The following is a 25743-nucleotide window of genomic DNA, read 5'->3' as shown; positions in this document are numbered from 1 at the left end:
AAACTATCTTGCTTTGCCATTGTAATTACATCGGGTTGGTATCATAATTGCATTCAGTTTGCTTTCAAGATTTTAGGTCCTTGCACAGCTTTTCACTCAATTCAAGAGGAAGCCAAAGGCTACAACCAAGGAAACAAGGAGAAAGGTTGCCAAGGTCGATGTTTCCTTCGGACGCAGGTAACACATTCAAGTTAAGTTTTGCATGTCAAGATTATTCTCTTGCACATCAAATAGCATACATGCATAGAAGTGACTGACCTTGGCTAAGTGTGTCTGAAAGAAGAATATATTCTCCCTCTACAATATCTAGAAGAGTGCAAGAAATTAAGAACATTGGCATCTCACTAGCATGTCTATGTGTCAAGAAATTAAGAATATTGAGTCTCCTAGTGCCACATGGTGCAAACCGACAGCGGCCAAAGAAGCAGTGTGAAGATGTACATTTGAAAAAGAGAATGAACCTGAGAAGCACTGAAAGAAGAATATCAGAACATTTCTGATGACAATGTTTTTTTGTTTTTTTGTCTATATTCTTGTTCATATAGAAAGTGATGTATTGTGTTATGATTATGGTTGAAATTGGAATGAAGTATATATTCTTGTGACATCTGTAATATTCTGTGTCCAATTTTGCAGCCTTTAAATTCAAGTCCCAGACACAACATGTAGATAATGTTAAGGGAGACCCTTCAGAATGAATGCAAACAGGCAACAACTCACTGCACTTGAAGCTGATTCTGTCTGCCTTCACAATTTCTTTTCTGGTACAAGTGTAATGAAGTTCTACTTACTTGAACTTTAGCTCATATCGAAAATCTACTTGTTTAGTGATGTCGTCTTGTGGTGTCATATGGGCAAGGTCAGAGCTTATATCGGTAATCCACTCATTTAGTGACCTCGTCTTGTTGGTATTCTACTTGTGTCGTGTACCCAAACCAAGCATGAAAACCATTTTGTCTCTAACGCAATTTTAAAATTTTAAATGGTAAAAATGAAACGGGCATCATTTTTTTTTTATTAAACTTAGTCAAAAAGCATTATCAAAGAGTACTCCATCCTATCACACTGTACATTTTACTTTCAAATGTAAAATGCTTTTATTTTTATCCAATTAAAAATATCTAACCTAGTTAATCATTTTTGTATATTTTAATTTTTAAATTATTTTTATTTTTGATGTTGCTGTAGTTACTATATAATTGTACTATAATTTCATAATTATAATAGCTACAGAATTGTAACTTCTATAATATAATATTGATCAACATTATCAAAATTGACCGGAGATAAAAAAAGACTCATATTATAATAATTATATAATTACTACATCGTATATTATTAAGATTGATAAGAGTTAAAATACTACTATAATATAACATTGACCAATGTTGACTAAAGATGAAGTGTCCAAATTATAATAGTTATGCACTATAATTACTAATATACAATGTTATTAGTATTTATCATAATAGTGTCTATATTGCAATAACTATGAAATCATAAATGCTATAATTCTATAGCAGCTATGAACTCTACTAAAAAGTTTTAAGTCTCCATTCAGTCAATTTACACTTGAATTAACATCAACATCTATTGTCATTAAAAATAAAATCGAATTAAATGATCTAATGCTTGCAACATAAAGGGAGTTTAGATTTTGAATATAAATTTAATATGTAAATCTTATAACTCGATTCGTTAACATTAATCTATTGTTAATGCATATGAGTTTCATTGTGGATGGTCCCTACAAAATGAACTTAGTATATAAAGAAGCTTGATTGATTTGGGCATCTTCATTAGATTCAAAAGAGCTTCTCCTCCCTTGGACTCTTCCCTATTAAGACCAAAATCTGGTTGCCACCCACTCCTGTAGAAAATATTCCTTGCTTGCAAGAACTCCGGCAACAAAGTTTAAAACTTTTGCAATAGATTCATGTTAGCCTTTTTATGCCATTAGAATCGATTTCAAATTATGTTTTTTTACCTTATTGATGATAGATAACTAGATGATCCATCATGTGGTTTCATTTTCGATGTATCTATAATGCTTTCAGCTACAGCATCGCCAAAAGGGTAGTCTCCAGAAGAAAAAAATGTATTGATGCAAGATAAGTAAATGAAAGAGAAGCATCATTCTGACCATTTCAATAAAAAGGGGCACCCTTTTATTTTGTACCCAAATTTAAATGCATGAGATCATTATGATCTTTCCCTATCACTTAAAGTTTGTTCAATGTTTTTAGTAACACATATAGGCTAACCAAACCCGAGCTAAGCCAAACTCCGAGCCTTCTAATGCTTGCCCCCGACATAACTCATGAATGCTTCTAATGTTGCCTCATTGATAGACAAGATTCAAGTTGCTTTCGAACTTTACCTGTTTGAAAATTAGTGAAGCTCACTAGTAGGAACCATGACTAACAAAGATGTGTATGGTTTTATAGTACTTTTCATTTACAGTTCATTGATGGTACACATGTTCTGGTCCTACAAATTCTCTTTTAGCATTTTGTTGCTTTAAAACAGGAAATTCAACATCAATGGATCCAAAAAGAATCATGGAGATACTTGCAGCAAATACAGAAACAATCAAGCATATTCGAGTCACCTACCGTGCTCTTTATAATCATGAACTCCTCCATGTTCTTGCCCAACTGCATGATTCTTTCTCCGTAAGTCTGTTTACAATCATAAACTGGTTATGATCGATCGATAAATGAGTCTAATGATCATTTGACTTGATAAAGAGGGCAGCTTACCTTCGAGTGAGTGAAGCTTCCAAGCGAGATGCTGAGATAATAAGGGCAGCACTTTTTGGAAGCAATGTTGATCTTAACACCATCATCGAAATAATTTGTACACAATCGACTTCTGAGTTGAAATCTTGTGAACAAGCATATCAGATTAAGTACAACTCCAAACTTGGGAAAGATGTTTCTGATAAGACAAAAGGCAGCATGAAGGAGGTGAGTTTCGCCATCTTTTTCTCTTAGACAAGTTCATGATTGACACTAAAAATGAAGCACTGTTCCACAATAGATTCTGATGGGAGTTCTGAAAACTAAAAAGGAAGAGAGAGATGACACGAGCTTGGCGATCTGCGATGCAAAGGTACTCTATGAAGCAATAGAAAGTGGAAGATACATTGATCAAAAGAACATAATCCTCATACTGGCAAACAGAAGCACATGCCAAATGAAAACTACATTCTCCTCTTTTAAACAACTCTATGGCCATGAGTTCAAGAAGATTCTGAAAAAGGACAAGTGTGGTGAATTTGGTAAGAATCTACGCATAGTAATTCAATGCATTCAGTCACCTGAAAAGCACTACGCGAAGCAACTGCAAAGAAGATTGATGGTCGGTGATGTGCAAACCCTTCTGATAAGAATAGTGGTGTCACGTTTCAATATCGATATTAAGAGCATAAACAGTAGTTTCACCGTCAAGACTGGTCGGACCCTGGAAAGTCTGATAAGGAATGAATTCTGCAGCAGCAGCAGTCGTGACAGTGATAAATCAAAAAGCTTGGTCGGCGACCTCCTTATTGCGCTCATCAACAACTCCAAGAACATGTCTCGCTGAACTTGCCTTGTCAAAGAAATATATAGCAATAAAATTGAAAAGACGAAGAGAAGATTATTACTGTAGATAGGTGGAATACTTCTGATGGTATTTAGATCTTCGCTAAAGCTGCTTCATATTGAATTCTGAAAATAAAAAAATCAAAGAGGTTGCCGAAATTTGCTACCACCAATGCAAATAGCAACCATATAAGTGAAAAAAAAAAGAACAAATACTTAACTCATGAATCCAATCAATGGTTTAAGCAAGAAAGAAGAGGCAAACCTGCACTGTTGTTCGAAAAGAGTAGAAGAAATTTTTCACTATCTCTGTGATTTCAGGAGCACCTTGATAGCATTGACGGTCAGTTTGCAATTTGTCGTTTTTCTATATCGTACATACAGCAAGAATAATTATCTTGGCATTCAAAGCTTACCTCAATGCTATCAATCAATGCAGTCTAAAATGACTCGCATGTGAAACTTAAATTCCAGATAACTAAAGCAAACAGATAAAATATTGTCGACAATATGAGACATACAAGGAAAATTGAATCCATACCGCTTATAGTAAAGAAACAGCAATCACCTTTTACCATGGAAATAAACGAAATTGGATTTTTTTTCTTCACACTCAAATAAAATTGCATAGAAGTTGAAAATTCATATAATGATTCATTGTGCCTGCAGGATTTTAATGGAACAGCATGAAGTACAACATTAAACTGATGATCCAGCTCCAAGGGCAAAGCAACAATTCAAAATTGAAACTGAAACATTCATGGTATCATGGATATTCCTTTCCAATCATTATACACAATAAGTGCCTGTTTGTGGTGTAGCTGTAGCATATGATAAATAGTAATCACTGACAGATACGGCACTAAGTAATTTAATAAGCAATAATCTTAATTATTTAAATGGTCTCTCAGAATTTTCAGTAACAAATTGACGCTCCATATTGGATCTTCCTTGCGAAACTACCTAATGACTGAATCAAATAACTGGGAAGTGACTTAGGATAACATCATTTCTATGAAGGAACCAAACTATTTTTCTCCAAGTCTCTCTTGCAGTTCTCCTTCAACTCTTTCAGCCTGAGAAATTTGTCATGCTGCAAATGACAAAAAACATGATCTGAGCAATGTATCACTAAACATAGTCGATAACTACTCTACAAAGCATACTGTAAGGAATCAAGACTGAAGAGTATCATCCATCTAAACATATAATAATCCTTAAAGGTTCACAGGCAACAATATTCTCTGTGCAAAGGAAAATGAAAAAAGGAAGTCATAAGGAAGGACTTACAAGCTCAAAAGCTTCACGGGCAACAATATTCTCTGTGCAAAGGAAAAGTGATCGCCACTGTTGAGTTAATTCAGACTCCAATGAAGCAGATGTATCTGAGATCCTTCGAGCAGCTTTGGTACTACTTTTGTTGCTGCAACTTCGTGCTTCTAAAGACTTCGCAAGTCTTCTGCTTTTCTTCAATTCTATAAATTAAAAACAGAAAATCAAATTGATTGAATTGTGCATTCCCTAATGTGAAACATGTAACCAAGTATCCAGGATACTCTAAATATGAGGATAACTATCAGAAGCTTACCGGCAAGTCTGGCTCTAGTGTCCTGATAATTTAGGTCTGCCCATATGTAAGCCGCTGGTTTACATGTCATGTAAGCAACAAATCCAAAATTAGACATGTGAACAACAACAACAAAAATGAAACTAAGTTAAAATATCCATACTAATACTGTGCTATATGCAATATCAAAATATTCCAACAGAATTACAGGAACTATCACTTACCTTTGAGACAAAAAGGACATTTACAAGATTCTTCCAGCATTCCAACTTTGCCACAACTTGGGACGCTACTGGATTCATTTACACCAGAATCCATACTGCCTTTCGATGAGCCAGATGTTTTTTGGAACTTCCAGGGACCTTCGCAACCATGAACATTTCCTTCCTTCAAAGTTGTAAAGTCTAAGCCAGGAGATTTTAGTGCAGTCGAACAGTTTTCAACTTCCTTTGATTGGAAAGAGTATCTAGTAGAACCAGCACTATCAGTTTCATGACCATCCGAAAAATCTTCTTCTGAATCAGTTACGAATAATTTATCACATTGCACAAGCACTGGCTCAGTGGATATAAAGCCTGATCCTAACTTGCCAACAGTCTCATTTGCTAATGAATCAGAACTCTTTTGCAGGGAAACCAAATCAGATTCAATATTTCTCTGGACAAAATTGCCTATGATGTTTGGAGTCATAGGCCAGCCTGCCTCTTTAGCCTCGGAAGAGAAAAGGCCCTTCCCTTTTATGTCAACCAAAGCTTCAGTTTTGCCATCAATGTCTGTTTTCCATTTCTTAAAAGCTCTTTCCTCTACAAAACTATCATCGACATTGGCTTGACTGTTTTCGTCAATCCCTTCTCCTGAAAAAATCTTTTTTGAATCCAAAATAAGCCCTCTTTTCCCAAGATTAGTTACATCACCCAAAGCACATCTTCTGGCATCACCATCTTCTTGATATCCGCCTCCTTCACCCATTCTCCACTCCCTTGCAGAAATCGCCAAATGGAAGTTCCCAAATCCTGGAAAAGACAATCCTCTTAAAAAGAACAGTAAAAAAACGCAAATAGGGGGGGAAATCATATACATTATCTTCCCATCACACAAATTGTAGACCAAGCAAAACCTAGACTCGATCCAGCGAACCCTAGATCGCTCGGCCACCAAACAAGGGAGAAGCGTAAGATTTCTCTGCGCAACACTCGCAGCAAAGATCAGAGTAGACCTAATGGCCTCAAACCCATAAAGATCGAGCCTTTCCGATAACGATGAGTCGGCAGGCATAAAAGAGCAAAATCGCCGAAAAAAAAAAAGGGGATGCAAAGAATGAACATAAACTAAGAACGTCACCAACCTTCTCGCCGGATCGTTCTGGGAGAGAGAGAGCGACGGAGGAATGATGCAAGCTTGCCTCTTTTGTAGGGCGAAAGGGCGGGCTTTTGGATTTGGATGGTAGGGCGATGATGGACGCGAGACGCGCGCGAATTTTGTTGGATTTGCTCTCGGCGGCGGCGGCGGCGTGGGAAATAAATCTCCAGAAATTTAACCCAAAAGATCCTATTTTTAGAAATTTACCCAAACATTCCCTAAAAATATTTTCTTTCTTAAAATAAATCTCTCTTTTGGGCTTCGAGGTGTAAATGAGTCGTGCTTGAACCCGAATATGACCGGAGCACACATCATCGGAGTAGCCCAAGTTCAAGCAAATCGAATAAACTCAAGTTTTCGATAAATAATTTTAACATAATAATCTAATAACTTTTAACTAAAATTATATATTTTTCTATTGAATCTACTCTATGGTTTGTAAAATTATGATTTTAAGATCGATTTGGAATCATGATCGAATTGATCAGGATTGAATTATAAAATCGATTAAAAAAAATTAAAATGATATGATATATAATTAATAATTTTAAAAAATATAATAAAAAGTCATTTACATATAAATATATTACAATTTTTTACATCACATCATGATAATATATATAAATTTAAACCAATTAGTAATTTAAATATTACTTTATCATAATGACATCAATAATATTTATATTTTTATATTATAAAATAAAAAATATATAAAATTTTTACTAGCACACTAATAATAATCGCATTCAAATAATAATCCAATTTAATTGTTTTCAATATTATTGATAAAAACTAATTATAAATAACTAAATAAATATTTAAATAATCTCATAACTTTAATCCTAATTCTACTACAGGCGAAAATAACATAAATTATAAAATAGCTCAAAAAATAATTTTAAAAATACTAAAAATCTTCTTAACTTTCAAAAAGACTTTAAACGATGTTTTTTAGTTTGAAATTAAACGTTGACAAATTTCACCCGATAGTCAATTGTAAATCTTTGAATATATTTCAATTTGATCTATTATAAGTCTTGGGCTTCTATCCCAGTCAAAAGCTATGTATTTTCAAAGTTTCTATTGATCTTATTTTCATCTTACTACGATCCCATCGATTCTACTCCGATTCTATTGTAAAAAATGATCATGCAAGATCTAAGAATGATTCGGTGTTACGAATCGTAGGATTGTGCAATCCTACAAGCAGGATCACGATTTTAACAATAATGTTTACTCATACTCAAGTATTAAAATTCGCTAGGTACTAGTCGGGCAACAAAGCAGCGCCTAGGCGAAGGCTAGGCACCGCTAGGCGGATTCCTTGGTATTCCTTGATTTATGCTGATTGTAGACAATGTCATATGTGAATCTAAATATTGTCTTAAACAATTTAATAGCAATGGAGATCTAATTATGTATGCTGCTGAAATAAATGCATACTTTCCAATACCAAAAAATGAAAAACTATAAAAGAAAACTAACAGTTTTGTGCAAAGTAAATATAATAGACTCAATAAATACGAGTAAAAGAAACAATTGAACAGTAAAACATACATTAAATCATCATAATCATGTAGTAAACAGTAGAATATTTATCCAACTCGAATTTTAAAACCTTGCTATAAGCTAAAACAACTTTAGTGGCGGAAAACATTAGAAAATAGTAGCAAAAGTTCAATTCAAGATTACATCATTGTGAACCACTAAGCAAAATATAATTGTTGAATAGCATAAGTCACACCTTAACAAAATGAGTTTAAAATTACACAACTAATAATATCTTATTGACTTATATTTATTCTACTTCTTATTCTCCATATTTTTCAATAACTTGTTCTTCATCTAACACAAACTCAATATCATTATTGTGATCCTCCTCTTATTTTTTGGATGCAAAATCATCTTCATGAAATTCTCTCACTCTAGAGCTTCTTCGGGATTGTAGATTTTCATCTGCTCCACTTGCTTCATCAACCATTTGTCAAGTGAGCTCGGAACCTAGTTCAACTTCATCATCTTCCCCACCACCCATAATCCAACCTTGTGCATTTGAAGAATCTTTTGCAAGAAGGACATCGACATTCCTTTCTTGTTCTCTTTTTTGTTTGTTCAATAATCTACCATTAAATTGGATAAATACTAATTGTTCAACATGTTGGCATCCAACCTATTTATTTTCTTTGTATGAATTTTTTTTAAAAAAGAGAGAAAGTAAATATTATAATTAGTACATGAATATAAACTTTAAAAATTATAGTTACTTTAATTAAAGCCTGAAAGTTTAAAACTTACTCCTTTAAATATACTCCAATTTTTTTCACACCCAGATGAACTTATAGTTAATGAAAGTATCCTCAATGTCACCCTTAGCAAGTTGGGTATGTGAGCACCGTATGTACTTTACCATGCACATGGATCAAATGTATTATCATTTTTTTCACATGCTTTTGTTGCCAATGCTTTTCCAAATAACCCAGTCTTATCTCTATATTTTGCAAATTCCTTATTAATAATTGTATCTTGTAGATCTAACTTATTAGCATGCAAAATTTCCATGCATTCAAAAATTCATGTCGCGACCTCCTCGTAAAGAGCAATAAAACTATCTTTATAGTAAAAATAGGGATTCAATAAAAAGGTAGTGGTATGCAATGATATATCAAGTATGCCCTTCATTTTTAACTAATAATGACTATGATATGCTGATAATTAATTCCACTGTCACGTTGATATCTTTTTTAGCTTGAAAAAACTCCCCATATAGAAACTTCATCGATGACTTTTTATCTCCATCTACCAATTGAAGAACTCTTACCAAAGGGGTAAATATTTTTAAACAAGTGTCACACCATTCTAAAAACTCATGTTCATCACTGTAGAGTAAGTCAATTTTCCTTTGTTTGTTTTTGACCATTTACATTTCTCTCACATATCACTTATAAACATGACCTTTAAACTAGCTTTGTTTTCAATCAAACTTAGCAATGTGAGGGAATTTGATGCAAACCAGATAACTCCTGGTCGGACTATGTCTCTCTTCTTCATGAAACTTCTCATCAATGACAAAGTCTTATGGTGAGCATAGATGAAAATGGTAAAAAACTTGGCTTGCTCAATAACCTTTTTATATCGTGGAAGCTTGTCAATACCTTCAAGCATAAGATTAACGGTGTGAGTTGCACATGAACTCTAAAAGATCTCAAGTCGCTTTCTCTCATCAATTTAGCTATAGCCATATTATTAGTGGTATTGCCTGTTACAATCTGAATAATATTCTAAGAACCTACTTGTTCAACACACTTGTCAACATACTAAAAAATAAGTTCAGCTGGATGTGCTTCGTCTGAAGACTCCTTACACTCTAAAAATGTAGTACTCAGCTTGCAATTAACATATAAATTTAAGAATATTCTTCTTTTTCTATCACTCCATGCATCTGTCATGATCGACCACTCATTCTTTGCCCATTCTTCTTCATATTTCTTTAGTAGTTGTCTTGTTCTTTCAACATCGACTTTCAACTGTGACTCCCTAAGTTGATATTAAGTTGGAAACTTAAATCCTAATCTAAATTGACTCACTGCCTCCATTAGTTGCTTAAAGCTATCATTATCAACAACATTGAATGAGATTCCATTTTCATAAATTCATCTCCCAACATATTGTTGAATTTGTTGAGTTCTCTCTTTGAAAAGAGTCTCATTTATATTTTTTTGGCGAAACACTTTACTCTCATTGAGCCTGTTTTTTTTTTTTTGAAGCAATTGCCGATGCATATCTGTCCATGGGGCCAAGTAGAAGAGGGTTTTTAATTCCATCTATCCCTTCAATTTCAAGACCTTGTTCTTCGTCAAGAGAAATAGTCATCTCTGCTCTACAATTTTGTTATTCCATTATTTTGTTATTCTTTCTGTTCCTTCTTTCTAAAATAGTATGTTTGTATTTATTTTTATCTTCTTAAGATACTTTTCGATAACTAGATACATTTCTAGGTATATTACCATGTGCTCTTTGATCCTATACACTCCCGACATCTTTTTTCACACAACTCGCATTTAATTTTATCGGGGTTCTTAGGATCAATCAATATCTCAAACTTCCATTCAATGTTATTTGACTTTCTCCTAAAAATTCCGGATTTAGATTAAGTGACAAATGCTGTCAAAGATGTATTGCTTGCCATTATGATAACCTGAAAAAAATTATATATAGCATAATAAAATTTAATTATACGATACAAAATATAATATTAACCCGTCTGAGAATATTTTTTTATATTTTAATCTAATTAATAAAATTTATTATATATATATATATATATAATCTGATTTATATAAATTAATATTATTTATTAGAATTTTAAAATTTTAATAGAATTTTTATATTTTTTAATCTGATTAATATAAATTAATTATATATAAAATTTATAAATCTATTATATTAAATTATAAATTAATAATATTTATTAGAATTTTCTAAATTTTAAATATAATTTCTGTTATAAAAATTAATAATATTTATTAAACAAATAAATTTTAAATATATTATTTATATATTTAAATCTGATTATATAAATTAATTATGTTTATTAGAATTTTAAATATAATCTTTATATATTTAAATATGTTTTATATAAATTAATAATGTTTATTTAAAAATAAATTTTAAATATATTTAATTGAGATAATTTAATTAGACTTCATGAAACTCTATTATTGAAATTATATCTGAGTTGGGAGTTATTTTATTTTATTAAATCATAAAATAAATTATGCATAGTATCGAAAAACCACGCGACGAGCATCACCATCGGACACTTAGGCATCCGACGCCACTGGAAGCGTCGCCAAACGCGTCCGACGCCGTTGGAAGCTTACCCAAACGCGTTCGACGCCGCTGGAAGCGTCACCGAACGCGTTCGACGAAGTCCAGCGTTACTTCCAGTAGCACCGGAAGCGTCGTGGAAAGCTTCTGACGCCGCCGGAAGCGTCACAAGATGTTGTTGGACACGTCCTGTGACTTCCGACAGCTGCGGAAGCTTTCGGTGGCTGTGGATGCATCCCGCGATGCGTCCGTCGCCGGCGGAGACGTGCCGCGACAACGACTCATCAGGAAAAAAAATTAACAGAAATAAAAAAAAAAAAAAACTTACTGGAAGCGATGACTGCGACAATGAAAGAAGACGAAGAGCCTCTTGACGTAAATGCAAACAAACAAATTTAGATTTTAAATTTACAAACATATTAAAACTTAAGATCCGCCGAAGTTCGCCGAGGCGACTGGGGCCACTGGGCCACTAAGTCATCCGCCTGGACCACCTAATATTTTTATATTTAGCAATTTTTAATACAATTATTGATGAATTTTAATAGATTTAGAAAAAACGCGGAACTTTTTTTCTTATAAATTTAAAACACGTCGAATATAATTTAAAATTATTTAAACATTTAACATTTATTTTATACCACATAAAATTATAGAAATTATGGGTAAAAAAAGCACCCCTTATTTTCTTTATTATTACAAAGTTACATTATTGTGTTAATTTTGGCCAAAATTAACACATTAATATTGTACAACCATATATGAGCAATTTTAATTAAATTAAAACAATTTTAACCAAATTTAAACTAATATTAAGTTAGTTTTAACTATCAATATTGAATTAATTTTGTTATAAATTACAGCAACTTTAATTAAAATTGCAAAAAAATGAATCTCTCTTTAGAGTATATACATTTTTTTAACACGAGATAATTATTGGTGATAATAAGTAAAAATAGAGGGGCATTGTTGAATTTTTTTCCTGAAAATCCATTTAAATTTGTTATATTATTTAAATATTTATCTGCCTTCTCATTTATGAAGGCTGATCGAAATTGAACGGTCCGGATCTATTCATCTCTCTTATTTGATCTCCCACCTCGTCTCTTCAGCTCACTCTCCTTCTCGGCGATCCCTCCGCCGCCGTTGCCGCCGCCGCCACATCGTCTCGCCTTCCTCCACTTCCGGAGAAAACGATGTTACTGGGGAATCGTCCAAGGCCTCCGATTCGGCGGACCACTAGCTCCACGGAGTTCCCGGCCGGCGTCCTCTTGGACATCGAGCTCCCTCAGCTGTCGGATCCGGAAAGATCGATAGGAGGCAAAGCCATCGATCCGCATCTAGGAGTGATGCAGGGATCGATCGCCGGAGTCGGGATGGACTGGCGCGCGGCTAGGTTCATGGGGTCCATGCTCTCGCCCCGCGGCGGCGTGCAGAGGAGGGAGCTCTTCGTATCGCCTGAGACGGCGGGATTCTTGATGGCCTGCAGGCTATGCAACCGGCGACTAGGGCCCGGCAGGGATGCCTTCATGTACCGGTATTTGATTACTCTCCTCCGACCTTCACACGAAAAGCTCCATCCATTCTCTCTTTTTTGCTTTACTCAAGATTTCTGGATCAAAGATAGTTTTTGGGGCTCACCCTCAGAGCTAAACTGTTCCACCCCCATTTCTCGCCGTCTGAACTCATGATTTCACTTCTTTCATTTTGCACTCAACCAAAACTTGAAATCTCCACAGAATTCTTGTGCAACACCCTAATTCTCCATGCTTGTTCCAACCAACTTTACTTCCAATGTTACATTTATGGTATACGCCAATCATCTACTTCTATGGTTTGTTAGATTTCTTTTGTTGAATCAAAACTTGTAAAATTCTGTATTTTCCAAATCTTATCAGCTTCTGTTATCAATACTAATGATCTGGAAAATATCCAATGAATTTCTCATAAATCTTGATGCTGTAAGATCTTCTATCACAGAAATATTTGCTTGGCTACTCGTTTGTGTTCTTCAGAACTCTCTTCATTTTGCAGGGGTGAGATTGCCTTTTGCAGCCTCGAATGCCGTCAGCAGCACATCAACTTAGATGAGCAGAAAGAGAGATGCCTCTTGAATAGTAGTTGAAGAGGGACTGCTTCTTGCGCTGCTTTCAACCAAATGGTTGTCATCCATGAATTCTACTATGTTTTTCAACTTCTCTTGGTGCCTATGTGAAAGTAATGTATCTCCCTGTAAATTAGTCTTTTAGATTCTTTTGTTCCCTGTAAATTAGTTCTCTTTGAATGAAATGGGGTGCTATCACTCAACTTTAGAGCTGTCTAAGATAAGTGATCATGACCCTTCGACTGTCCTCCAAAGTAATTGATTGATGGAATGTGCGTTGATGCAACTTTTGTTTTTGGATGTTTTCAGCATTCATGAGATGTGTGCTTCTCCTTTTTTTCATCATCACTAATCTCCCAGTGGAGAACAAAGAATCTAATGGTGAGATCAGTGTCAGCTTGCACATCCTGGGCCCCATGCATCTTGAAGCTTGAAACAAGGTGATAGAATTGAGCTTTGGATGCTTAATAGTTTTACACAAACAGTTTCTTATGTGATCAAAAGGATTCATTCTCTTTCAGGTCATGCTTGTCATGGTGATTTAGATTGATGAATCCTACTAAACATCTTTCAGGCTAGTGACAGTGATCATTGCTTCCCTTCTCTTTTTTACATCAGACTCTAGTAGACGAGGAAACCATTGCATTTTCCTCAATAATTGAATGAAGATTGCTTGTGTTACTTTAGGACACTTTCTTCAAAGCTCTGAAATTTTTACAACTTAATTAAGATGTTTTCAACAGATAATTTTAGTATCTGAGAATAGTTATTAGACACTTGTAGGTAATTATCATTGTTGGATGAGGATAATTGAGCAATTTGACATTTTTTAGCTCCAAAGATTTAAAAGTAATATGTTCACTAGCTAGTTTATTATGTGCAGACTAAGTGTGTAGGTGAAGCCTATAATGTTATCCTGAGTGTAAAGGTCATGCTTCAAGGGTTTGAGATCATATTATTGAGTGATAGACTCGCTGGATGTAAGCTTACCTGAAGTGATCTCTTAGCTCTCTTGAGGTTAAATCATTGTTTGTAGTTCTGTTAATGTTAATTTGCTTGCTTATGAGCCACATGTTAACCTCCAGTCATAGTTTGTAGAATCGTGATTCTACACAAAATCGATTTAGGTATCAGATCGTAGAATTGTACGATCTTACCAAAAATCCTTAAAATCTAATCATATATGATTAATAATTAAAAAAATACCTAAAAAACTCATTTACATATAAATAAATAACTAATTATATATATAGATATGCAATCATTTACACTCAACACCTCAAATTACATTATACAAATTTAAATTAATTTGTAATTCAACTATCATTCTCGCATAGTAATAATATTTATATTTTCATATCATAAAATAAAAGAATAAAAAATCTCTATTAACACAATAATAATAACACGTTCTGTCAAAAATATTTCTTTGATTTATAAGATAATTCAATTTAAAGGTCATAAAGTATATAACAAAAACTATTGAATCCTTTGATTCAAATATGAACGTCGAAAATAATCTTCTAAAAACTGGTTGATACCACAGAATACTAGACAATAGACATCCAAAAACTCATTAGCTTGAGGAAAAGAAATGACAGAATATTATTGATAAAAAAAACTAACTCAAATAATTAAACATATGTTTAAATAATTTAAAACCCTAATAATATGAAAAAAAATAAAAAAAGATAAAATTTTCTAGACATCCAAAAAAGATTTAAATGATATTTTTTGAGTTTGAAATAGGGTGGCTAAGGATAAATTTTGACATTTATTAAAGATATCTGAACGAGCTTTGATTTGATATATTATAAGCCCGTGATTCAATCAGAATAAAAAATTATGACCTCTCAAAGCTTCCACCGATCTTGGTCCGATTCTACTCCAATTTTGTTCCGATCCTACCAATCCTGCTACAATCCTACTGAAAAAAACAATTCTACACAATCCTGGATCGATTTTGGGTTTCCGGATCGTACGATCCTACGATCCAGAGGATCGTACGATCTGGATCGCGATTTTATAAACTATGCCTCCAGCCTTATTCATCTGAACACATTTCAAACAGATTAGGTTCTCAACAACTCAAACTTCGATTGAAAATTAAGCCGTGTCGATATTGAATGACCCTGATCTACCAAACATCATCATCAGTAGTAAATTTGGTCCACAAGTAATGCTGACCAAACTCCATGAACAAACACACTGGCATTGACAAACTCAATCAATTACATTTAGACTGCGTTTGGTAGCCTGTAATCTACCTTGCAATGTAATCCAGATTACATTACAAAGTCGATTATTTTGTTTGGTTTGATTTAAAAGTTGTAATGTAATGTAATCTGGATTACAAAAGATAGTGAAGATTTGTAATCTGGATTACAAAGCAAATGCTATGTAATCCGATTACATTACGAGGTCATTGTTTTACCAAAGTTTAAATGCCGAATATACCCCTAGTTTGTTGTCGACCGCCGGCCGCCGCCGGTCGCCGCCGCCGCCGGGCGCAGGCTGCCACTGGTCGCCGGCCGCCGCCGTCGTCAGCCGACCGCGGTCATCGATCGCCGGCCGTTGGTTGTCGATGGCTACCGCAAACTCTGGCAGAGGTGTGGCGACCGCTGATAGAGGTCACAGGATATTTTTGTCATTTTATAATAATATGAATTACATTCCTTATAAAAAATAATGGACACCAAACAAAAGAATGTAATCACCTTTGTAATCAAAGATTACATACATTACAGTACCAAACGTAGTAATGTAATCAAGATTACATTACATTACATTACAAATTTGGTTACATTACAAGCTAGATTACATTACACCCAACCAAACGTAGCCTTAGTGTACAAAAAATTATGTATATAACCACTGGTTAAATTTTTTTATAAAAAATATTATATTTTTTTTGATGAAATAACTAGAAAAATACTAATAGACTTTAAACAACTTATTTTCATTCTAATTTTGATATGATCAAGTGCACTAATATCTTCTAGCTTAATTTTGGCTCTACATTGCCATAAATTATTATATATTGGATAAAAAAATTATCAATTTTATAATTTTGACAACTTATTCTCATGCTCTAAAGAATTGGGTGGAAATCTAAGTGAACCTTGATATAAATTAATATAAAATATTATCTAAATATTGTTTGGGGAAATGTCTTGTTTTCTATTTCCATAGTATTCTGTATTCATTCCTAAGAGGGTTTAGGCAAAGTGCTCCATCACTTTTTCTAAACTGGCAACTCATTAGCTGAATAGCTAGTCTTAACTACTAGATAATTATCGATCATTTGAAACAGAAGCGATAAGATTAAACACCTCACGGTCGTAGGTTATACGGGTTGAAAGCTAAATAGTTGATAGTGAAGAATTCAACCTCTCCTGGCAAGTTTTGCTAGTTAGTGTTGGATTGTGGATTTGTAATATTAATAGATGATTTACAATTAAACCTGAAGCTAATGAATCAATCATCACATCTCTAGTCTAGGCACACTTGTATACTACTTTATCATTCTAAATATGAAACACAAATACTTGGAAAAGCAGGCAGAGTTATCAATCCCTTATAAGCTAAGTGAATATAGAATTACCTCGTGCACACATCTCCAACAGGGAATTGGATTCAATCAGCACCTTCTGCAGTGAAATCAGGCTCGGGTGGTTTTTGCAACCTCACCAATCCAAGGGCCCTCCTGTTCCGAAGCCGATGAACACCTCGCATCGCGTTGGCAGCGAATCTCGATGCGTAGATGGCCGCACCAAGGCTTGTGGTGCCTTTCACCAAGTTATTTCTCCGTCTTTCTTCTTCTTCCTTCTGCAGAAGCTCGGCCATCTTCCGCTTGACATAGCGTCTCCACGCGGCTTGGATGAAGCAAGCTGCCCACATCCTCCATTGCTGTGAGTAGAATCGAAATGTATGCTGGACTTGCCGGCTGTGGAGACGTCTGAACTGGCTCGCCACGAACTTGAGTTCATCAGCATTCAGTGAGAATGTTTCAACTTCATTCAGTGCTCTCACGGTCCTCGTGGAAGTTGGTAGGTTGCCACCGGACTTTGGATCTAGTGCCCAAGTCAAGAGCTCCTCACCGCAGAAATCACGCTCTTGAAGAAGAGTTCGGTTGAAGAACCCGCTTCTTCCTCCATCAGTAGTTATGCTCTCCAAGCTCCCACGAATGATGAAGAGCATTTCGTCCACGGGATCCCCCTCTCTCAGAATGTATGTGTTCTCTGTGTACAGACTAGGTTTGAGTCCTTCACAAATTGCATCTAGCAAACGCTCATCCAACTTCTCAAATAAAGGAACCTGCACATAAGATGAGTCAGTTATAGATGTTGATTATCTGATGACAAGTAAGTAATGATGAACAGAGAGAGAAGCCTACCCTCCTAACCAAGGCTAAACAAAGATGACGCTTGATATCCCGCCGAAGATCCTTGGGAAGGCTCTGAACCAAACCTTCTTCATCCACACCTCTCGTCTCCAACCACTTGTACTGATCATATCGACGGACACGCTGTCTGAGGTCTGGTGGTAGCATACGGTGATGCATCCACTGTTCTGAGTCACGCCTCTTAACTCGCATCTCTTCGAGCCGTATCGTCATCGATTGAAGATATGTCTGGAAGAATAATAACAGTATTTGATAAGTCAACCCCACTGTATCACAAGATCCTTGCCTAGAGCTACTGGTCGTGACTTATGATGACAAACGGAAAATCGAGGCCACTGGCAGTACCTGCATGTTACCGATAAGGAGGGCAAACAGTACAAGTCCAAGAACAGCGATGATGATTGAGAAGATCACCTCCCCAAGATAAGTGCTTGTTTGCAGCCCTTGGCCTAGCGTACTGTTCCACATAATTTGAAAAGTTCATTAGTCAATGCAGCAGCTTTCGGGGTAAGTTACAGATGCCAAGTCCTTAATATCTTTCTTTTTGCTCCACACTGCCTTAACTTAGAACCTTCCCATACAAAATATTAAATATGACCTACCTCTCGAATTGATCTCACATTGGAGATTGCAAAACATTCAACTGAAGTTTACAAGGCTACTACCATGAACTTAACCCCATTAGCGAATGATTTAAAATGAACTATATCCATGGGTAAGTTTTCCTATCAGCGTAGATAGCAACGAAAAATTCTTATACATAGAAAGGCACAGCAGATGAAATATTTGGTAAATGCCCAAGCGATGTTGCTTCTAGGTCTCAACTGTTTCTGCATAGAAGTGAATGAGCACAAGCACCCACATAGTTTCGATTCATTAAATCATTAATGAGAATTCAAAGTTGGCTGGAGAGGACTTCATAGAATTATTAATAGATAAAATGATATCTAATAGGAAGAAAATGGTTCAAACAAAGTCAGCTACATCAATTGTTGATGGATTAAATTTCGGGCAGAAATAACGCATATGACAACCTTTCGTTATTTAGCTTGTCACAAGAGTAACTAAGCACATCCATGATATAACAAACAATAAAAAGGAAATTGTCACATAGAAACCATTGGATAAAAAGTTCTCCATTCGATAAAATAACTCATCATGGACAGATTGATTCCAAGGTCTCTAATATTATGCCAATAAAAAAATTCTAACACGCCTGTAAGCACCTGTATAAAATCTCCAACTGTATAAAAATAATTTTGTTTTTTGCGTTCAACTATAATAAGTAGACCTGACCAGATCAGTCTGGTTGAATTGAAATATCTCTAACGGGAGAAGATCAGGCCCGATCACTGGAGAATACAAAAAATTTAAAATAGTGAAAGTCCTGGTTTCACCCGTTAAGGTTGCCTTAGCTGTCATACTGTTAAGGTTCACTTGATTATATGCCTGAACACGGCAAGTGCAGCAACCATATTCAAACTACTTGAAGTTAAATTCATTGATCATACATAATAGCCAACAGACGGTGGAATAGTTTCAACCTTTAGTTAGCATAGACAATACAAGCTAGCTAACAAACTAAGAAATAAGAATCATGACAAAAAAAATAATACATACTATTCTACTGAAACGATGATGAGAAGTAGGACTAGTACCTTACATTCTGCAATCCCCACCAGAAGCAGTAAGCAATTTTGGAAATGAAATGGTTAGATGCCACAATACCCGAAGTCAAAGCCTGCTCATAGATTCCAAATTGGAAAAAAGCATTATTGCTATCATCAGCATTACATCGCTCCAGAATAAAGCTGGCATTCCACTTGAGAAAACCATCAAGATCTTCATTGCCGCAATATAAGTAATTTGTGATGCACGTGTCATTCTGTTGCTTACAAGCTGACTGCCAACAATCATCTTCTCGCTCAACAGACAACAAGTACCAGAAAGAACCAACAACCTGGACAACATCATTTGTTCTTCATATAATATTTTGCATAAGATTTTTGAGAAAATTCCATTTTTTCATTCAAGTAGACAATCATTTGGTTTTTTTAGGTACTTTACTAGCTGTTATCCCTAATTAGCATAATATCCTATTATATTAACAGCCATGTGAAGGTTTGAGTCGCAGAAACAACTTCTTGCAAAGCAGGATAAAACTATGTACAATAGACCGTTCTTTGAGACCCGCATTGGTAGAGTTTTGTGCATCAGACTGCCCTTTTATTAGCAACCTCATGGGTGATTATTTTTTCATGAACGTGGCATGTATGCGTGGGTAATTATGCTACTAGGAACATGATGTGAGTATTTAATCATTACCAACACCACTTGTTTGTTACTCATAATTGTAATAAATTTAATGGAAGGATTCACAGGAACCAATTTGAAAGTTAGTGATCCAGATGGAAACAAGATGAACTATCTGAAACTGGCTGATAGTCAACAACAATTGATTTACTTAACTGCAATTAGAAATCTCAAGATCAACCACCCATATAAAAAACAAATTGAGAGCATCTAGTGAGATCTCAACCTAATACCATAAACTCATTTATTAATTTGTTTCAAGGAATAGTTGATTAATAATCAACCAACCAATGAAACTTGCAAAGTCCATCAGGTTAAGCATGCAAAATCATAGAACACGGGAAAAGTTCCATTATTGTAAGTTTCTTCTGGTACCATTGTCGGAAGGAGATCTTAGTTAATCTACAGAAAAACAAGAATGTAAAAGATGTAAATCAAGTAGGTAAACCATAGAAAGTAACCACTTACATGGCAAGCTAGCATGAACCACAATAAATAATATGCAGCACCAGCCCAAGCAGTTTCAGCAAAGACACCAGCAGTCCTTTTCAACTCTGATGTTAAAGGAATAATGCGGAATAATCTAGGGATATACTGAAGCAGAACAATAACAAACAATGCATTTTTTGTAGCCAGTACATCTGATCCTTTATTTCTATGAAGAAACCTCCAAACTACAATCTGCATTTATTAATTGAGGGTTTAGACGAAGTCAAGTTATAAATACCACAGACTGCCAGTATAAAAATAAGACATGCCAGGAAAGCCATCAAATACACAATTACCACGAATGTAAATATTATGGTCTACTAGCCTAGAGGAATTGCACTGCAAGCCAAGCCTTGCATCAATGTTTTGTAGAGATGCAATTTCAAGCTTGAAATTTACATCTTTCAAGCCAAGCGATTTCTAAGATGTATATTTCATCTCTAATTGATGAAATGGAATCCCAAATATCTTTGGAAGTTTTTTTGCTAAGAATTGTTTCCAAGATGGGACGATCAATTGCCTGGAAAAGGTAATTTTTTTGCCTTCAAGTCTTTGAGCTCTCTCCCTTCCAACTCTATTTTCTGGACATCAGTGAAGACTGCATCTGTTGCTGGTGCTTGAATTCCAGATTCAACGATTAGCCAAAACTCTTTTGACCATAGAAAATCTCCATTAGCATACTCCAATGGTCATAGTGACCGTCAAAACATGGAATCACAGGTTGCACAAAATTGTTTTCAGATGCCATTGAGTCTTGCTGCAGCAAGATGAAAGCTGCTGCTTTTTCTGCTCTGATACTACAGAGCTCCTTGCTGGTCCATAAACAGAAGATGAACCGAAATTCAACTTCAGAGGAGCAAGCTTTAAAGGCTTCTATCTCTACTCAATGTTTTGAATGGGTCATGTCCATTTATTATGGTTATACAGGATCAATATATAACCAAGAACAAGCAATATCCATGATTACTAGCTTGCTGACAACAGAATTTTATGCTTCCTATTAGAGCATAATTCTATCCTCCACCTTTTCCATCAAGGTTTGAAACTGTCATTAACAGTGTTAGATAGAACACTTCCGCCTCAATCTTAAGTTGCCAGCACAATTAGAGATCTATATAGCGCATCTATATTTCTAATCCCAACATAACAAAAAGAAAAAATAATGTATTTAGCTCACAGGCTTTTACAAAACAGTAGTATATCCACTCTCATTCAAATAAACAGATATCAAATCACCTCTTGAGTACCGGTAGCATTGAATTGTGTCAGGGATTCACATGATTCTACATGCTATATAACTTCAGATTTTCTGATCTAACCATAACAATTTGGCTTACTATGCAGCCAAGATCAAATAGCTGTAATTCATGTTATAGGCAAATGTGAAAAATGATAAATTCCATTAATATGAACACGAGAAATTTGGCTAACAGAAAGCTGCAGAGAGAAAATAATAGTCTAAAAAATCTTTAATTGGCATGTTCTCTTGAGTAATTATCAAAATAAAGAAACCTTATGTGTCACTCTGAAGCGACATGATTGAGTATGAGGTATCATACAACACATCTCCTCAATTTAACATACAAAAAAAATAAAAAAGTCAATTTAGAATAATATTTTCCCATAGTAAATGTGAACGAATTTGATGTGGGTCATACCAAATACCCAGATGACTACATAAGAGTTCAACTCACCTGTGGGAGTGGTAGGACAGACAGGAAGTCAATAATGAAGTTGCTTCTCAAGTAATGTTTTGCTATCTGTGCTGGATCAATTACAAGTTCACCTCTGCCAAACACTCGGGTTGATGGGGCAATGTAACCAGTACGAAATTGAAGAGCCATACGAATAAGATAGAAACAATCAATGATCGTCCGCAAGGTAGTAGATGCAACAGCTAACTTCCGATCTATTCCTAGGCAATTTTCATCTTTTATAGGAAGATAATAAAACAAAGGATCCACTGCTACTGCAAGAATACATGATATGACAAAAAGCCTGTTCATTATAATCAGAAATTTATCTTGAGGATCAAAAATCTTCTTCTCAGAAACCTTGAGGTCTTCAGGAAAAACTTCCCTAGAAGCACCAAATCTAAGTGACCTGCCAAGAAACTTAAGACCCTCAGATCCCTTTCTCACTCCTCCCCTTATGAATTTGAATGAGGTGTGTGATCCTTGACCAAATCCCTCAACATTGAATGTGCTTCTATTCCTTCTATCCGTATCCGAGGAAAATGACAACGCAGGACTTGACTCTTCAAGCCTAGGAATCAAAACAAGCATTTAATAATGTAGTGCACACAGATAAAGAAAGAAAATTCATCTTCTTCAACAATTCATGTTATGCTTTCATCTATTCGGAAAAACTTTAGTTCCACTATTGCAGATTATGCATTACCATATCTTCCACATAATCAACTTTTGAAGTACAAGAATAATGGAATTTGGACCACCTTTGGAGGAGTTCAAGATTCACAAATACGGTTCAGTTTCCTCTTCTAATTTCATAAGAAAGCAGAGGTGTTATGGGAAGTTCACTGTTAAACTTTTCAAAGTAAATCATGTCAAAATTTTAAAATCTCAAGTCTTAACTACATATAGTGAAGATGAACAGTGACTTCATCCAAGGTTTGAGGATAATCCTCTGTTAAGAATACAAAAAACATAGATTGAGGTATTGAATTTTTCCAAGATATTATAGGGCAGTTCTAAAAGGAAGGCGGTCAGGCCAAGGCCTAGACAGTTGCCATTAAAATATTATTAAAACAATAAGACTATATCAGTTAATGGGAGGTGGTTGGGCAAGGGCCTAGGAAGTTTGCATTAAAATATTATTCAAAAAATAAGACTACATCAAATGCAAGATAAGTTTCAATTGAAGAAAGCAATACATAGTGAAGATATAACAAGATAGTCGACCTATCATATAAAATCCATCCACAAATATCATATATTCTATTGGTCTACGAGTAACTAATTTTGATGATTGTTTCCTATAGTTGGCATATATAGCATAAGGCATATAGAGCGTAAAGTGAGAGAATATTTACAATACATTGGTTAAAATTTTTCATGAGCATCTCAACTTGAAAGAATGCCACAAAAGGATAACTAGGTTACAGTGAACGTCTTGAAAATTTCATAGAAATGCAATAGCAATGCAGTGGAAAGGTGAAAGGAATAGCTATAGCATAATGACAATAATAAACTAGGCCACAATGAATAAGAGAGAAGAAGAACAATGAAAATGCAATGAAAAATCAAAGGAAAATTAGGAAACACACCTAGTTTCCTAAGTGTAGACATGGCGGATCAGTAGACTGCAGAGAATGCAGGGGAAGGCCTAAGGGTGTTCAGGTGGAGGTTGATAGAAATTAGGGTTATCTTTAGTAAGTGAATAACAACAACAACTAAGCTTTTATCCCAAAACCATTTTTCCCACTGAACCACCTGAAACACGTGGGTCACCTGCGCTGTCACATAAATGGCCCGGTTAATGAGGAGTGCCTTCCACCTAAGCGAAGTGGAGGTTGGTCGAAATAACCTAGGTGGCAGCTTTTTGAAACCTGGACCTTTTCCCAATAGTTTTAGCTTTTGAATTGGTTTCATGTTCAAGTTCTGCTAATGCACCTTCAAATAACAATGCCAATTAAGTCAATGGAGATGTTAACTTTGGGGCCATCCAATTCAACTAATTTTCCAAAATGTGTGGGCCAATGTATAGATTTTTCAAGTTCCTGATAGATTAAGCATGCAAAGTGGTCAATCAATCAAAATTAACATGTGTCAATCCCTGATTGCATATGTATGTGTATGTGGGCATATGAATATACACAAGATCTCATAGAGTGATATTTAAAACTGATAAATATATTTACAAATTTTAAAGAACTTGATGTAAAAATGGAAAATTGTAGACACATAGAGAGAGAGAGAGAATGACACAAACAGTTTGACTTGGCATGCTTGGTAAGAAATAGGCAAACCTCACAAACTTTTCTCTTTGACCGTCCATATATTGAGCTTTATGTCCACCGTCAAACATATTTGAAACACAGAGGCTAATAAATGATATATGATCTACCCTCCACAGAAATAATCCAGGAACCAGCTGAACACTATCAGAGAAACATAGCTCCTACAAAGAACAGCAATTACAATAATCAACAGTAAGTGCATTTCACAAAGCAGCCACAAAATTCATGAATTTCTAAGTATTTCAGATGCAGTTGCAATTACACAGAGAACCAGCCTCATGGTTAACATATTTCAGTCACGATGTAGGTTAAAGATAGATTCTCGAACATAAAAGGTGAAAACTTATAGCACAAATACTTCTAACAGTTTATACAAGAACACCTCGGGAAGAAGAAACTTCAGCTTATACAAGAATAAATTTTTGTGAACTACAAAATTCACAAAAAAAAAAAATTCATTTCAACTTAAGTTCAACTAAAAAATCAAGTTCATCAAGTAAACTTACCTAAGTTTCATGATGCCAAATATTAATTTTAAATCGACGACTAGCACGCCGAAGTTGAAGTTTTTTTGAAGCTCAGATATGAACATATCCATCATATTAGACCCTAAATCCCATGGCAGGATATGAAACTTACCCAGCGAAAGTCTTGTCAAGAAAGATGTTTATTTAGGTCGTAAACCAACCAGCACAACAAAACAACAAGGAAAAAAAATCAAAGGCATAGATAAAAAAAATAAACTAACTTAAAGAACGAAACTAAGTCCCGATCCAAGATCTAACCCTAAGTTGAAGGATCGACACTAATATCTGATAGCAAAAAGGGATATCATAATAAGGCCCTGATCGAGATGGGATGCTTACCTCAAGCGGATTGACAAGTAAGGCGATTGTTGATCCTCATGAGAGATGAAAGTCGTCGCAGGCTCCTCCGGCGATGAGTGGATTGGGAAACACCGCGAACGGTAACGGAGAAAGCGAAGACCGCGAAGGAAAGCAGTAGGAAGACTACCAGATATTTATTTCCCACGTGAACCGGTTCGGGCAACTCATAACAACTGGAAACTGAACCAAACCGGTTGATAGAACACGACTTACATTACTATTTATA

General features: G+C 35.1%; 4 protein-coding genes across 7 annotated transcripts; 2 read left to right on the top strand and 2 right to left on the bottom strand.

The window, feature by feature from the left end:
- The first annotated feature begins 93 nt into the window (after window positions 1–93).
- Window positions 94–3722, top strand: LOC122019949 (annexin A13-like). The gene is made up of 4 exons (XM_042577604.1): window positions 94–764; window positions 2530–2675; window positions 2751–2969; window positions 3043–3722. The coding sequence occupies exons 1-4, from the start codon at window positions 695–697 to the stop codon at window positions 3586–3588; spliced, it is 981 nt and encodes a 326-aa protein (XP_042433538.1). The 5' UTR covers window positions 94–694; the 3' UTR covers window positions 3589–3722.
- A 735-nt stretch (window positions 3723–4457) lies between these two features.
- Window positions 4458–17186, bottom strand: LOC122019947. 4 transcript variants are annotated; one of them, XM_042577602.1, is made up of 6 exons: window positions 6500–6731; window positions 6233–6336; window positions 5379–6167; window positions 5176–5229; window positions 4878–5062; window positions 4458–4680 (listed from the first exon to the last, which is right to left on the bottom strand). In XM_042577602.1, the coding sequence occupies exons 3-6, from the start codon at window positions 6121–6123 to the stop codon at window positions 4600–4602; spliced, it is 1065 nt and encodes a 354-aa protein (XP_042433536.1). In that variant the 5' UTR covers window positions 6124–6167; window positions 6233–6336; window positions 6500–6731; the 3' UTR covers window positions 4458–4599. The 4 variants fall into 4 exon arrangements, with proteins under 4 accessions (XP_042433536.1, XP_042433537.1, XP_042433534.1 ...); XM_042577603.1 differs by having other exon boundaries at window positions 6233–6292; XM_042577600.1 differs by lacking the exons at window positions 6233–6336; window positions 6500–6731 and adding an exon at window positions 17049–17186.
- Window positions 12432–13730, top strand: LOC122019954 (FCS-Like Zinc finger 6-like). The gene is made up of 2 exons (XM_042577611.1): window positions 12432–12877; window positions 13375–13730. The coding sequence occupies exons 1-2, from the start codon at window positions 12537–12539 to the stop codon at window positions 13463–13465; spliced, it is 432 nt and encodes a 143-aa protein (XP_042433545.1). The 5' UTR covers window positions 12432–12536; the 3' UTR covers window positions 13466–13730.
- Window positions 16943–25650, bottom strand: LOC122019946 (probable cyclic nucleotide-gated ion channel 5). The gene is made up of 8 exons (XM_042577599.1): window positions 25497–25650; window positions 24640–24791; window positions 22346–22916; window positions 20631–20843; window positions 19508–19809; window positions 18195–18306; window positions 17841–18077; window positions 16943–17761 (listed from the first exon to the last, which is right to left on the bottom strand). Exons 2-8 carry the CDS (start codon window positions 24696–24698, stop codon window positions 17081–17083), a joined length of 2175 nt encoding a protein of 724 aa, XP_042433533.1. The 5' UTR covers window positions 24699–24791; window positions 25497–25650; the 3' UTR covers window positions 16943–17080.
- Window positions 25651–25743: the final 93 nt, after the last annotated feature.

The sequence above is a fragment of the Zingiber officinale genome, chromosome 9A, assembly GCF_018446385.1.
Source record: "Zingiber officinale cultivar Zhangliang chromosome 9A, Zo_v1.1, whole genome shotgun sequence".
NCBI lineage: Eukaryota > Viridiplantae > Streptophyta > Magnoliopsida > Zingiberales > Zingiberaceae > Zingiber > Zingiber officinale.
The sequence above is the reverse complement of the archived record's forward strand: the minus strand, read 5'-3'. Positions and strand labels throughout refer to the sequence as shown.